The following is a 15,323-nucleotide window of genomic DNA, read 5'->3' on the forward strand; positions in this document are numbered from 1 at the left end:
CAAGAGTCAGTCTCTCATCAGGAAACTGAGTATTCCTCTTTTTTTGTTTAAGCTTGAACTCCGTTCACTTTTAAGGGTAGTGGTATGTACTTTAGGGGTTCAGGATTCTATAGTTCCTGATGATAAGTCTGTTAAACAGTTGAATTTAATTTTAAGTCACCTGATGAATTTCCATGTGCTAATGCTATTTCTGAGAAAATTTGAAAAAGGATGGTCTAAGCCTAGTGTCACTTTTAATTCTGCTCAAAGATTTCCTTTACCTGCTTCTAATTTAGAGCTTTGGGAAACTATTCCTAAAGTGGATGGGGCTATTTCTACTTTGGCTAAACCTACTACTATTTATCTGGAAGATATTGCCTCTTTTATAGACCCCATGTACAGGAAATTAGAGTCTTTTCATTCAAAAGCTTTTTTGGTGAGCAGGTTTTCTTCTTAGGCCTGCAATTGCTATTGTTTGTGTCGCAGCAACCTTTACCTTTTGCTGTAAGGGTTTATCTGAGCAACTTTCTTAGGATTCTAATTGTGAAGAGTTTTCTAATCAATTAGAAACAGTTAATGCTTTCATTTGTGATGCTGTTGTTGATGTTATTAAGATCAACGCTAAGAATATGGCTTTGACAGTTTTGACTAGAAGGGCCTTATAGTTGAAATTATGGTCTTCTGACATGGTTTCTAAATCAAGACTTCTGTCTCTTCCTTTTAAAGGAAGGGTATTGTTTAGGTCTGGTTTGGATGACATATCTACAATGACTGGGGGAAAAGGTGCCTTTTGCCCTCAGGATAAGAAGTCTAAGGGTAAATCCAGGGCTTCTAAACAGTTTTGTTCCTTTCATCAATCTAAAAACCAAAAGTCTTCCATCTTTTCTGAGAAACGGGGTTCTTCCTGAAAGTCAAACCCTAATTGGAACAGATCTAAACAGTCCAAAAATCCTTTTTCCACTACCAAGACTGCATGAAGATGTGGCCCCCAATTCAGATCTTCTGTTTTGGTGCAGATTACGCCTTTTTCAGGAGGCTTGGTTTTATGCTGTTCAAGATCCTTGGGCTCTGAGCATCGTTTCCCAAGGTTACAGCATAAGTTTCAGATCAATTCCTCTATAATTTCTGCAGTTGATATTCCAGGGGGTGAGCAATTGGGAAGCAGACTCTCTCGCTAATCCTTTAATCCAGCGGAATGGTCTCTTCCAGAAGTCTTCAGTCAGATTGTAGACCTGTGGGGTCTTCTGGAAGTAGATCTTATGGCTTCTTGCTTGAACAACAAGTTCCCCATATACTTTGCGAGGTCCAGGGATCCTAAGATGGAATTTGTGGATGCTCTAGTAGCTCCTTGGTCGTTTCTTCTAGTCTATATTTTTCCTCCTCTTGTGCTGTTACCAAGGGTAATAGCCAGGATCAAGCAGGAGGTCTCATCAATAATTCCGATTGCCCCAGCTTGGCCTTGGTTAAGGTTTACAGATCTTGTAGACATGTCCAGCTGTCATTTGTGACCTCTTCCTCTGCGCCACAACCTTCTATCTAAAGGTCCATTTTTGATCTAAAGTCTCTAAAATTGATGACTTTGAGATTGAATGCATAGTTTTAAGGCAGAGAGGTATTTCTGATTCTGTCATTGATACTTTGCTTCAGTCCCGTAAACCTGTGATAAGAAAAATTTACAAGGTTTGGAAAGCTTTTATATCCTGATGTATGGAACATGGGTTCAGCTTGGCACTCTATTATCATTACTAGATATCTTCAATTTTTTCAGGATGGTTTCAATAAATGTTTATCCACTAGTACCTTAAAGGATCAGATTTCTGCTCTTTCTGTCTTGTTTCACAGGAAAATTGCTAAATTTTCTGATAGTCAGAATTTTGTTAGGTCAGGATTAAACCAATTTCTCCTCTTTGGAGTCTTAATTCGGTTTAAAGAGTTTTGCAGGTGCCTCCTTTTTAAGCTATGCATTTGGAGATTCAGCTTTTGTCCTGGAATGTCTTGTTGCTAAAATAGTTTCTAAATTGTCTGTTTTTTTGTTGTGAGCCTCCTTTTTTTATTTTTCATCTGTATAAGGCAGTTTTGAGAACTGTATGTTTGTATGTTTACCATATACTTGTCTGGACAATTAGTAGAAACACGTTTCTCTATAAAATAAATTAAAGTAATTGGCTAGCTTCACTAAAGATTGAGAAATAACTATATAGTAACAATGATCAGTCAAGTTCTTCTGTTATTCTATTAAGCTAATTCATTAAATAGAAAGTAAAGTCAAAATGTAACTTTAATTATTCAGACACAGCATGGACTTTTAAATAACTTTTTATATTTTACTTATATTATCAGTTTTGATTCATTCTTTTGATACAATTTATTCAAGAGTAAACCTAGGTAGGCTCAAAGGAGCTCAGGGGCGTGCACTTATTTTTAGCACTCTATGGTAGATGTGTTTGCAGCAATGTTTGTGGTAATATTATAAATGGTTGCAAATTAATTCGATAATATAAGTAAATTAGAACGTTGTTTAAAATTGCATGCACTGTCTGAATCATGAAAGTTTATTTTTGATTTTACTGTACCTTTAACCATTTACTGTGCATGATGGCACATGGTCATTGCTTGAACAATGTTTTTAGTGCTGATGACAACCGTGTGTCGTTATCCCAGGGGACATGGGGGCAGTTTCTGAGCTCATAGTGGCCCTTCTGCAGTTTACCTTGCATCCCTGGTGGTCTAGTGACCTGGTATCAAAGTGGGAATTCGGGAATGTTGGTGACATCACCACTCCCATGCCTGGAAACCTTTAAGTGCCGGGTTGCTGCATAGGGATTAATGGAGCTGGATGGAGGGAATGCGCATTTACACCTCTCAATCTCAGCTCCCTTAAGCCCCTAGAAACCTGGAAATCTGCTGCTTTTTCAAATGATCGGTAACTTGGGGGTATAAAGTTAAAGCACATCTTAAAATAAATAAAATAAACACACATAAATTATAGTAAGGGGGTCTATATGAGCCTGTTACAGCTCATCAAAAAGGCATAATGACGCCAAGAACCCTAGATTTAAAGCCCAGAATGCCCTTTTTAAAACATGCCCCATTTATATATTTTTTTTTATAATGAAAAGATTTTTATTAGTTTTCAAATGTTTGATAACAAGCAAATAAAAAACACAAATAAAAGTATACACTGACATACAGATATACAGATTATTAAAAAAACAAAAGTTATCATCAGTAATAATCTTTCTCCTCTTTAAAATGGGTATCTGTCTTACTAAGTAAATGCGGAAAATTCAGTCTAATAATCCTGTGGAACATCTTGATGCTACTGTAGATATGAACTGTAATCATATTGTAATTGCTTGACCTATTGAAAAAGTCTATTTTAAATGGGGAGGGGGAAAACCGTTATTGGGAATTAATTTGACGTCTTTTTGAAAAATTGACATTATAAGTACCAATAATTATGTTTGAATTGGTCTAATAGTACCTAGACTTCTAATATCTCTTAGATTTCTAGTTATGCCAGAAAACTGTATAGACTATGTTAGAAGCTATATTTATGACTATGCCTGGTTCTACTCCTTTGTTTTTCTTCCCAAGAAATCCATCCCATATGGTCAATTCCTCATCTCTGTTATCCTAAAAATTTGCAGATAATTCTGACATTGAACGCTAATATCTTATTTTATTTAATACTAGTTCGAAGCTAGGGACTGAAGCTTTCCAAAACTTTGCAATAGTAGTGCGAACTGCAGTGCATATTAAAGTGATGGTAAATTCACTTCCATAGGTTCACATAGTATGAAAATTCTTCTCCTAACTAGCATATTGATATGCTTATTTTGTTCCAATGTCAAATCTACTTTTAATACTGAGCGTTTTTGTCAGGCTCTGTTACCTGATTCAATGCAGCCTCTCTGAATAATTTTTCTTCTTTGACTGGCAGCTCTTTCAGCCAATCAGAGCCTCACCATGCGCCCCATGTAAGTTAATAACAGTACGCTCCCGTGCTTGGAACTCAGGCTGGAAGTTGAACTGCGCATAAACACTGTTTATGTTGCGCAATAAGCGTAGCAGTTGAGTAGAGTTCCAAGCACGGGAGCGTGCTGTTATTAACTTACATGGTGCGCATGGTGAGGCTCTGATTGGCTGAAAGAGCTGCCAGTCAAAGAAGCCTAAGGGAAAATTATTCAAAGAGACTGCATTGAATCAGGTAACGGAGCCTGACAAAAACGCTCAGTATTAAAAGTAGATTTGACATTGGAACAAAATAAGCATATCAATATGCTAGTTAGGAGAAGAATTGTCATACTATGTGAAGTTATGGAAGTGAATTTACCATCACTTTAAAGCAATACCCCTATATAGCTTTTAATAGCCAGGTAATTACTGTGATCATGAGGTGGAAATAATTTTGCATCTATTAGAGTAGAGGCTTCTGGGAGCCCTATGTGCAGATTAAAGTTAAATACATATTCTTAAAGTGCTTATTTTTATTTGGAGATAACCCCTTTTTTAATATTAATACAGTTTAGAAAAAAAAGAGCACACTATTGTTTACAACCTTTTTTTATTACAATTGTGACAATACCATGCATTTTTCACTCCTTTTGTTGTATATTTTTCACGTCATGATATATACATAAAATTGTAGAGTTTGAATCTGTTGGGTATGTTGAAAAAAAGTAATATATCATTTGTGGCTCAGCAGTTAAAGAGGCATCAAATGCAAAATTAATCCTTCATAATTCAAATAGAGCATACAATTGTAATATATTTTTCTGTTAAAGGGGCATTAAACTTTACAATTTTCTTTTATGATTCAGATAGAGAATACAGTTTTAAACAACATTCCCATTTACTTCTAATATCTAATTTGCTTCAGTCTCTTGATATCCTGTGCTGAAAAGCATATTTATATAGGCTCATTAGCTGCTGATAGGTGGCTGAACATAGATGCCTCGTGTGATTGGCTCACTCTTGTGCATTGCTTTTTGTTCAACAAAGGATATCTAAAGAATGAAGCAAATTACATAATAGAACTAAATTGGAATGTGGTTTAGAATTGTATTTTCTATCTGACTCATGAAAGAAAAAAATTGGGTTTAATGTCCCTTTAACTTCTACTTTTACATTTATTTTGTTTTGCTGGTATTTGTTGTTAAAAAGCATATCTAAGTAGACGTAGGAGCAGCAATGCACTGCTAAGAGCTAGCTTGTGATTGGTGGCTATGCAGATATGCCTATTGTCATTGGCTTACCAGATATATTCAGCTAGCTTCCACTAGCGCATTGCTGCTCTGGATCAGAGTTTAACTATGTGTTTGCAAAAGTTTAAACACATAGTTATAGGCAAGCAGCGAAGTATACCCAATAGTACGGCAATAGACTCCAATGTAACACCCTATAGTCTGTATCAGTGCTGTTATCTCACATCTGATGCATTCTGTTTTCTTTATTGTAGACAACTCCTTGTGTTTTTACTGGGGGTGAGCTGCCTTCATCTGTTTGTTCAAAGCAATTGGACTGGACCTCCTTTACTTTCCACCCCACAAGACTTCTTACCTTCTGCTCTGTTTGAACAATTTCCTGAGGTATGTTAACTATTTCACACACGTTTTTTTTCACATATCAGCGCTGCGGAATCTGTTGGCGCTCTACAAATACCTGATAATAATAATAATAATAATATCACAATTATTTTTCATACAAAAATTTACTACTTTTCACTTTAAATGAAAGCTTTAATATATGATGATAATAATACTTTTAACAATCCAAATTTAAAGGGACAGTTTAGTAAAAAATCAACTTTCATGATTCAGATAGGGCATGTAATTTTAAATAACTTTCCAATGTACTTTTATCTTCAAATTTGCTGTGTTCCCTTTGTATTCTTATTTAAAAGATAAAACTGGGTTTGAACTCATATGCTAAGTTCTAAGCCCTTGAAGGCTGCCTCTTATCTGAATGCATTTTTAACAGCTAGAGGGAATAAGTTCATGTGTGCAATATAGATAACATTGTGCTCATGCCAATGGAGTTACTTATGAGAGGGCACTGATCTGTCAAAATAACTGAAATAAGGGGGCAGTCTGCAGAGGCTTAGATACAAGGTAATCACCAAGGTAAAAGGTGTATTAATATAACTGTGTTGGTTATGCAAAACTGGGGAATGGGTATTACAGGGATTATCTATCTTTTTAATCCATAACAATTCTGGAGTAGACTGTCCCTTTTAATTGTTTATAGAAAACAAATAAAAAAAAACAAGGGAAATAAGCAAAACATTTATATTCCAATATTTATATAAACCATGAAAAATCTCTGATGCTTTTGTATCATCCCTGAAGGGGTTTCATATCATAACTTGATTTATATACTGAAAGCATAAATTATGCTTACCTGATAATTTAATTTCCATCTGTATGGGAAGAATCCACAGCTGCATTCCTTACTTGTGGGAAATACTGAACCTGGCCACCGGGAGGAGGCAAAGACACCCCAGCCAAAGACTTAAATACCTCCGCCACTTACTCATAACCCCAGTCATTCTGCCGAGGGAACAAGGAACAGTAGGAGAAATATCAGGGTGAAAAAGGTGCCAGAAGAAAAAATTTCAAAATGTAGGGCTGCCCATCGGAGATCAGGAGATGTGGACTCTTCCTATACAGATGGAAATTAAATTATCAGGTAAGCATAATTTATGTTTTCCATCTTAATATGGGAAGAGTCCACAGCTGCATTCCTTACTTTTGGGAAACATATACCCAAGCTCTAGAGTACACAGAATGCTAACGGGAGGGCTGCTTTAGCAGAAACAAAAACATCAAACTTGTAAAATTTTGGAAAAAATATGTAAGGAGAACCAGGTATCCGCCTTACAAATCTGATCCATAGAGGCCTCATTTTTGAAGGCCCAAGAGGAAACCACTTCTCTCGTAGAATAAGCCGTAATCCTCAGAAGGGACTTATTCCCGCCGTTTCTATGCTAAACGAATGACACTCCTCAGCCAAAAAGATAAGGAAGTCGAAGAGGCCCTCTGACCCCTACGCTTCCCGAAAAATAGAACAAAAAGAGAAAGAGGTTTGTCTAAATTCCTACGTGGCCCGAAGATAGAACTTCAAGGCACAAACCACATCCAGAAATACATTGTAAACATTCCTTTAACAAAGAACGATTAGGACATAAGAAAGGAACCACAATCTCTTGATTGATGTTGCGAATTGACACAACCTTAGGAAGGAAACCTAACTTGGTTCGTAGAACAGCCTTATCGGCATGAAAAGCAAGATAAGGAGGGACGCATTGCAAGGCAGCAATCTCAGATACTCTGCTCGCAGAAGCAATATCCAGTAGAAAAGGAACCTTCCAGACAATAATTTAATGTCTACTTTACGCATAGGCTCCAACGGAACCCGTTGCAAAACCTTAAGGACAAGATATAAACTCCAAGGAGGAGCCTTAGATCTAAACACAGGTCTGATCCCAGCAGAGCCTTAACAAATGGCTGCACATCTGGAAGCTCTTCAAACCTCTTGTGCAGTAACACAGACAGTGTCGAAAACTGTCCCTTCAGGGGACTTGCAGAAAAGCCCTCTAGTTCATCCTGGAGAACAGAATAAGTAGGTCCTCCACACCTTATGATAGATGTGACGAGCAACCAGCTTACGAGCTTGAATGAGAGTAAAAATAACTCTCTCATAAAACCCTCTCTTGGCTAGGACTAAGCGTTCAATCTCCATGCAGTCAGCCTCAGAGAATCTAGACATTGATGAACAAAGAGACCTTGGTCAGCAGATCCCTGCGACAAGGTAACTTCCACAGAGGAGATGATGACATCCCCACTAGATCTGCGAACCATATCCTTCGCGGCCAAGACGGAGCAGTCAGTATCACTGACGCCTGCTTGACTCGAGCCACTACACTAGGAAGCAGTGGTAACAGTCGGAAAGGATACATTAGATTGAACCTCCAAGGCACCGCTAATGCATCTGTTAGCTCCGCCTGAGGATCCATGTACCTCCAACCCCTTGCTTGGTATTGAGACGTTATAAGATCTTCCTTCTGCAAACACTCGGGATGGAGAGCAGGATTGTCTGCTGAGGAAATCCGCTTCCAAGTTGTCCACACCCGGAATGTGGATCGCCAAGAGCGAACAAATGCGGGTCTCCTCCACACCAGAATCTGAGATACTTCCCTTAAAACTAGGGAGCTTCTCGTCCCCCGTCCCCCCGATGGTTAATGTAAGCCACCGAGGATATATTATTTGATTGGAATTTGATTAACTGGGACGAACCCAGCAGAGGCCAAGCCTTCAGAGCATTGTATATTGCCTGAAGATCCAAAATGAGATCAGGAGGGAGCTTTACCGCCTGAGACCAGAGGCCCTGTGCCTTCCTGGCACCCCAAACAGCTCCCCATCCTGACAGACTCGTAACCATTGTCACAATCACCTAGGATGGTCTTGAGACGGACGTCCCTCAGGACAAGTGATCCGGAGAATTAAACCACCAAGAGAGCGATTCTCCCAATTGGTTGTCCAGAGAAATCTGAGACAGATCCGAATGATCACTGTTGCAACAGTGTGAGGTGAAACCTGGCAAAGGAAATGATGTCCAAGCTGGACACCATGAGACCAACCACCTCCATACACTGAGCCACAGATGGCCTTAAGATGGAGACTATTATAGTACCAGATAATTCTTCCCTGGTACTTGATACAAGAGAACTCTCTCTAAATTATCTGCCTTCTGTGGGATCAAAGAGGACAGAGGAGATATTCCAAATTGTCCACTCTTCGATAAAAAGGCAATAAACTGGAAGTGCTGGTCCAGGAATGCAAACCTTAGGAACTGGTCCTTGAAGATTGGTACGAGAAGGGAGCATCCTTCAGCTCTATCATGGTCATGAACTACCCCTCTCAAACGATGGGAAGAATGGTCCTTATTGTCTACATCTTAAACGAGGGGACATTTAAAAACCTGCTTAAGCACTTTAGGTCCAGAATCGGACGGAAAGTTCCCTCTTTCTTAGGGACCACAAAAAGTTTTGAATAGCATCTTAATCTCTCACTGCGATAGGCACCTGGACAATAACTCCTAGAGGACAGATCCCGTACACACCCCAGAAAGGCTTCCCTGCCCTTGGGTGGCTGAGACTTAAAACCTATCTTGTAACCCTGAGCTATGACCGCCAGGACCCATGGATCCTGCACGTCCCTGAACCAAGCGACTGAAAAGAGCGACATACTGCCCCCTACACGATCCAGAAGAAGACCGCCCATTCATGCCGACTTAGACTCGGCCGGCTTATTGCTCTGCTTGGATTTATTCCAGGACTGAGCCGGCTTCCAAGAGCTCTTGGTTTGCTCTGACTTAGCGGAGGACTGCTGACATGGGCTTTATCAGAACGAAAATAGTCACTTAGATTAGTTCATATACTCTTGTGGTAGGAGGGCACCCTTGCCCCTTGTGACCGTGGAGATAATTGAGTCCAGGCCTGGACCAGACAAAATTATTCCCTTAAAGGGAGGGAAGAAGTCTTGACTTAGAAGTCATATCCGCAGACCATGACTTCAGCCAGAGCCCGACGGGCCTGAACAGAAAAAGCTTAAGCAATAGCATTCAAGCGAATAAATTGCCTAATAGCACCACAGATAAAAGAATTAACAACCCTCAATGTTGTAAATTTTTTTGACGTCGAGGGGATCCTCCACCCAGATCAATCCTATAAGGAGTCACATCAGACGGTAGTTTCTCCAGTAACCACGGCAACAGCCTCCGCTGGTTAAAACAAATATTCTGTATGTTGAATCATCTTTCTTAACAGAGTTTCCATCTTTTATCCCTGAGCTCTTCAAACGAAGAACTATCCTCAAGCTGGATAGTAGTACATTTAGCAATGGTGAAGATAACTCCATCCCATTTAGGGACGGAACCTCACAACTGCATTGAGAGTCCAGGACCGGGGACAATTTGTTAAAGAGAGAATAGGGGGAAAAGGAATCCAATACTGTCCCATTCATTCTTAATAATGTTCGCCATCTAACAGGAGCAGGGAAGGATAAGGTACCACCCTGTCCTCAAACTCTATCCAATTTAGGAATTAAAGGTTCATCAGGCAAGTTGGGCTCTGGAACCTCTGAATTCGCCAAAAACTTCCTTTAGAAGAAAGCGCAAATTACTAAACTAAAGTCTGGTTCCTCTGCAGCCGGAGGTTTAGAGGCAGCAGACTCTGTCCTAGAATGTTCATACTCTGAAGTCTCAGAAAGAACTTCATCCTCGGATAACCCTCAGTTAAATCCAGTAAATTATCTGATGTACTCTGGGAAGGAGTGCAATATGTAACCTTGCGCTTAGCAGGGCGAGGTAAAGCATTAAAGGCCGCAGACTCTGCAGTCTGAACTGCGCAGTAATATCTGGTGAAAAAAGGCCCCCTCCAGATGGAGGATCGGCAATGCTACGGGAAAACTGCATGTGTAGAGATATAAGAATGTAGGGTACGCACCTCACTGTACGACAACTCCTCAGAGGTGGACGGCTCCGTGCAGGGCCGCCACTAGAAATTTTGGGGCCCCTGACTTAACCATTGATCATCCCCCACCTTTGACATGTGCAATTTTTGACCAAGTGACTAAAACGTATATGCACTTTATTCTTAAGTGTCTATTTAAACTTGGAAATGTTGTAATGGTAGTAACATACATACACACTCATACACTGAAACACACACATACTCACACATAAGGATTCATATATAGACACTCTAGCAGACACACACAGAAACACACTCAGACACAGACACCCAAACAGACACTCAGCACTTGTTTACATTGACCTGACTAGTATTGAGGTAGACTACAGTTTTGTAAAAAAAAGGAGATTTAGAAAACAAAATATGGAGTTCTGATTATCTTTTTGTAAAGGAAGATGCCAACTAAATGATAACAACAGCATGCAGTGGCTGAAAGGAAGGGCCCTGAACTGCCTAAACAATAATTTAAAGGTTAAATGGTGGATTAGGTGACTTCCGGAAAGGTCTCAGTCTCAAAGTCTGTAGAAAGATGTGAATAATCAGTAGTAAAGTCAAAATGTCCTAAAAAAGAACAGACAATGGACACACACACACAAACTCAAACTTGCACATACACCCAAGGAAACACAGACAGAGACTGCCTCAGAAAACGCACAAAGACATACAGAGACACCCACAAAAAACACACAAAGACATACACACACAGAGAGACAACACACACCTTCACTGAGACATCCATCGAAAACACACAAATACATACACACACCCTCACAGAGACACCCACAGAAAACACACACCTTCACAGAGACCTCCACAGAAAACAGACATACACACCCACCCTTACAGAGGCATCCAGAGAAAATACACAAAAACAAACATACACACACCCTCACAGAGACACCCATAGAAAAAGCTCAAAGATATATGCACACACCCTCACAGACATCCATAGAAAATGCACAGACATACACACCCACCCTCACAGAGAGACCCACAGAAAAAAATACATACACACTCATAGACACAAACAAAAGCACAAAGACATAAACACAGACACCCACAGAAACACTCACAGGAGGAAACAATTATGCACCTTGCATCCCCTAAATCAATGTTGTGTGACACGCATGATAAAAAAATGCAGAAATGAAGAGATCACTTTTTAAAGAATCATATTTGTAAATGTGCAAAGAAAAATAATTCTGTGAATTCAAAATTTTACATTAATGATCTGGGTAGATGGCTAGATGAAAAAAAAAAGTACTTTTAAAAGGTTGACATATGTTTGTTTGTTTTATCCCCATTTTCCTCAACCAAGAGCACCACTTCAAATACAGTGTACAAATGTTCCCATCTGTCAGCTGTACTTATGGATTTTGAAAATGCTGTACTCTATATGGTCTTGGTGGAACCTTAAGCTGTGGTACTCATACCATTAGATCTGGTTAAATGCAGGATTTAGGCTTGTTGATATGTATTTTAAAATTAAGTCAGCTGTAGTGTAATCTGAACAGTTGTAAGTTAACCTGTCTTATTTCAAACACTGAGCAATCTTAGTCTGAGAGTATAACATGTTATGCAGATGTTAAAATCTTAGATAAAATGCCTCCTTGCATCTGGAAAGTCCTTGCATAAAGGGGCAGTAAACTGGAATTTTATATATATATATATATATATATATATATATATATATATATATATATATATATATATATATATATATATATATATAAATAAATGCATATCTGCCAAAAGGGCACCTACCATTTGTGTATTGAGGAGGAAACATTTCTGCATGGTTTAAAATATAGAATTTCTACAGCATTGTCAAATAATCATAAATACACTGCTGCTAAAAAAAAATGTTTTTTTATGGACACCTGGCTCCACCTTACAACTACTACCACACTGAAGTTACAATCTGAAATTGCACAAAGAAATAAAAAACATTTGCTACATGGTCCTACCTCCTCTGCAAATGAAAGTGATCTGCCGTCTGACTCACACTGTACAAACAAAGTGCCAAGTCTGTCTCACACTGTGCACACTTAGTGCACACTCAGAAATCCTCTCAAATGCTAATACTTTACTCCTTGTAATAACATTTCCCATGCTAAATTAGCACTCTACTGTAGTACCCACTGGTGGCTGCCAAAATTAAAAAAAAAAAAAAAAAATGGATGGCGGCCCTGGCTCAGTGGTATCAAACATGTTTTATGTTATCACATTATTAAGGCATATGGAACATAATTGAGAGGGCGGAACTAAGGCCTCCTCACCATATAAACAGGAATTACTCATTAGGAATAGAGGGAGTGCCCTCTAAAGTAACATAATCCTCCATTGCTAGTGCAATAACCTGAGAACTAGAGAAATAAAACATCTTTATTTTTTATTTTTTTAAAAACAGCACCCTTATACCCCAATGGCTGGGGCACTCATCCTATGACCCAGACAGTACCGAGATTTATGACCAGTGGCGTCACTAGGGGGGTGCGGGCCGCACCCAGGTGACACCCTCTAGGGGGTGACACCACCAAAAAGTTTTTTTTTTTTTTTTTACATTTTATTGAAATTCAAAGAAATACAATGTAGAGATGCATATATTTTTTATTAGGGGGGCAGCATTTGTGAAGATTAGTGGGACTAGGGAAGTTGTAGACACTTCATTTTTTGCCCCTTGAGCCAGCGCTGCAATTTCCACAAGTAGTTTTCCCGGCTGCTTTTGCTTGTTTGTACTTTGCTCCTCCCCTGCCCAAATCACTATGAATGTTGTGGGCGTTCCGTGGGGCTTGCGAAGTTGCGCTGGTAGCCTAAACCTGCCTGCCTATCTGTGCTTACTGCTCAGTGACATGTGGAGGAGTGGAGTCACTTGCTGCTGTGCTGTCTCTCTAACCGGGAACTGGGAAATCATGAGGGGGATGCCTGGCACCTGACCGCATGACTGTTTGACACTGTCTCTAAAGTGAAGGAGCCACGTATGATACCCACCAGACCGGTACGGTTACGGTACACTAAGTGCACACTGAAGAGGTAGGAGGGGAGGGTGGACGGGGGTCTGGGGGTGGGCAGAGAGCAGAAGTGCTCGGCCATAAGAAGCGGTAGGCACGCGGCCCGGGGCTGTGCACTGACAGACTTGGAGCAGAGTCAGAGAGCAGAATTTTCAGAGTTTGCGTGCCTAAACCTTTTCTTTAGTGATTTATTTTTAGAGTGCTCTGTTTACCTTTCATTTGATGCTCTGCTGAGCCAGGGAGCAGCTCTAGGCATGAGCTTTATAATTAATGCAGTGCAGTTTACATATTTTGTATGTGTGTGTGTCTCTGTGTGTGTGTGTCTGAGTGTTTTTGTGTGTGCATCTGAGTGTGTTTTTAAGTGTGTCTGAGTGTTTTTATGTGTGTGCCTGTGTGTGCCTTCTTTCTGGGGGGAGGGGGGGTGACACCATAACGTACCGCACCGGGTCACACCAACCCTAGTGACGCCACTGTTTATGACTCTCTAATAGACGCCCGGTCAGGAAAAAAAGGGAATGAATCACATGGTGCACAATGCAGGACCGTCCCTGCTATGAGAGAGCGCGCCAAGTTTGTAAGCTGCATGGCTTTCAAAGTGAAAGTGAAACCTGTATATTCCATAACAGCCTATGAGCCCATAACATCTCACATAAAGCAGCATAAAATCAAATAAACATACAAGATTATTCCCTCTGTTCAATAATCCCCCTAAGGAGATATTAACCCTTGATTCTATACATATAAAAGGAGTCACACTGTGACCCTGTCTTCTTGCGTTATCATACATGTATAAAATATGAAACGATCTTACCAGAATCTACGCCGTGGAACAGGAACACGGCCCTTCAAGTGTGACAGATAGTAGCATCGCTTTTGACATGGACTTGAGTGAAGAAAGCAAGCAGCGAAACTCGTCAACGCTGATTGCTTATGAAGCTATCAATATGAGTCGTGATGGTTTTGCAGAAGGACTCTCCCTGCATCTCCGGACTCTAACTTTCACCCATGCTCTCACTGAGAGGCTGACAGGACTACTTAAAACTCCAGTCCCATCTCGAAGAGTACTACCCTCCACAAGAGACTACTCCGAAATCTTCTAACACTTCTCTGCCAACCTCCTGTGACGAAAGGCAAAGAATGACTGGGGTTATTAGGAAGTGGGGGAGGTTTTTAAGCCTTTGGCTGGGGTGTCTTTGCCTCCTCCTGGTGGTCAGGTTCAGTATTTCCCACAAGTAAGAAATGCAGCGGTGGACTCTTCCCATATTAAGATGGAAATAGCAACAGTAAACTTACTAACATAAATTATGTTTAGTTTAAAAATGTTTGGCTACAGGGTTTTTACAACTTGGATCTTTTGTTCTGTAAAATGGCTCGTGATGTATTTGCTTTAGAAGCCTGTAATGTAAAGAAATATAAAATGAACAGGTGCTTTAGCTAAAATGATTTCTGAAAAAGTTAGCTTAAGTTTTATTACTTTTTCTTGAGCATGCAACCCACTGAGCATACACCAGTAGATTGTGTGCACATATACCAGACACTCAAGCGATGCTCCAAGGTCAGGTGAAGTAAGTAGGTCACAAAAAAATTATTTCAAAACAGGTGCTCAGTTTTCTTGGAAGTATTTTTGTTGCCCCTGTACTTCACTTTTTCTTTTTGCAGTATATGCCAGTGTGGTCTAGTATATACTTTTATAAGTATTTTGTATACTGGTAAAGAAATTCAACTGCACAACGACACTCACTCAATATATTAAAGGGACAGAACGGTCAAAATTGAAAAGTGCATGTTTTGCAATATAC

General features: G+C 39.8%; 1 protein-coding gene across 1 annotated transcript in view; it reads left to right on the top strand.

The window, feature by feature from the left end:
• The window catches only part of TTC27 (tetratricopeptide repeat domain 27), a 1,013,239-nt gene that overhangs the window by 51,143 nt on the left and 946,773 nt on the right, over nucleotides 1-15,323 (top strand). Inside the window, exon 4 of the mRNA XM_053711856.1 lies at nucleotides 5,441-5,570. Within this exon, the coding sequence (XP_053567831.1) occupies nucleotides 5,441-5,570 (130 nt within the window). The remainder of the gene's footprint in view (nucleotides 1-5,440; nucleotides 5,571-15,323) is intronic.

The sequence above is a fragment of the Bombina bombina genome, chromosome 4, assembly GCF_027579735.1.
Source record: "Bombina bombina isolate aBomBom1 chromosome 4, aBomBom1.pri, whole genome shotgun sequence".
Classification (NCBI taxonomy): domain Eukaryota; kingdom Metazoa; phylum Chordata; class Amphibia; order Anura; family Bombinatoridae; genus Bombina; species Bombina bombina.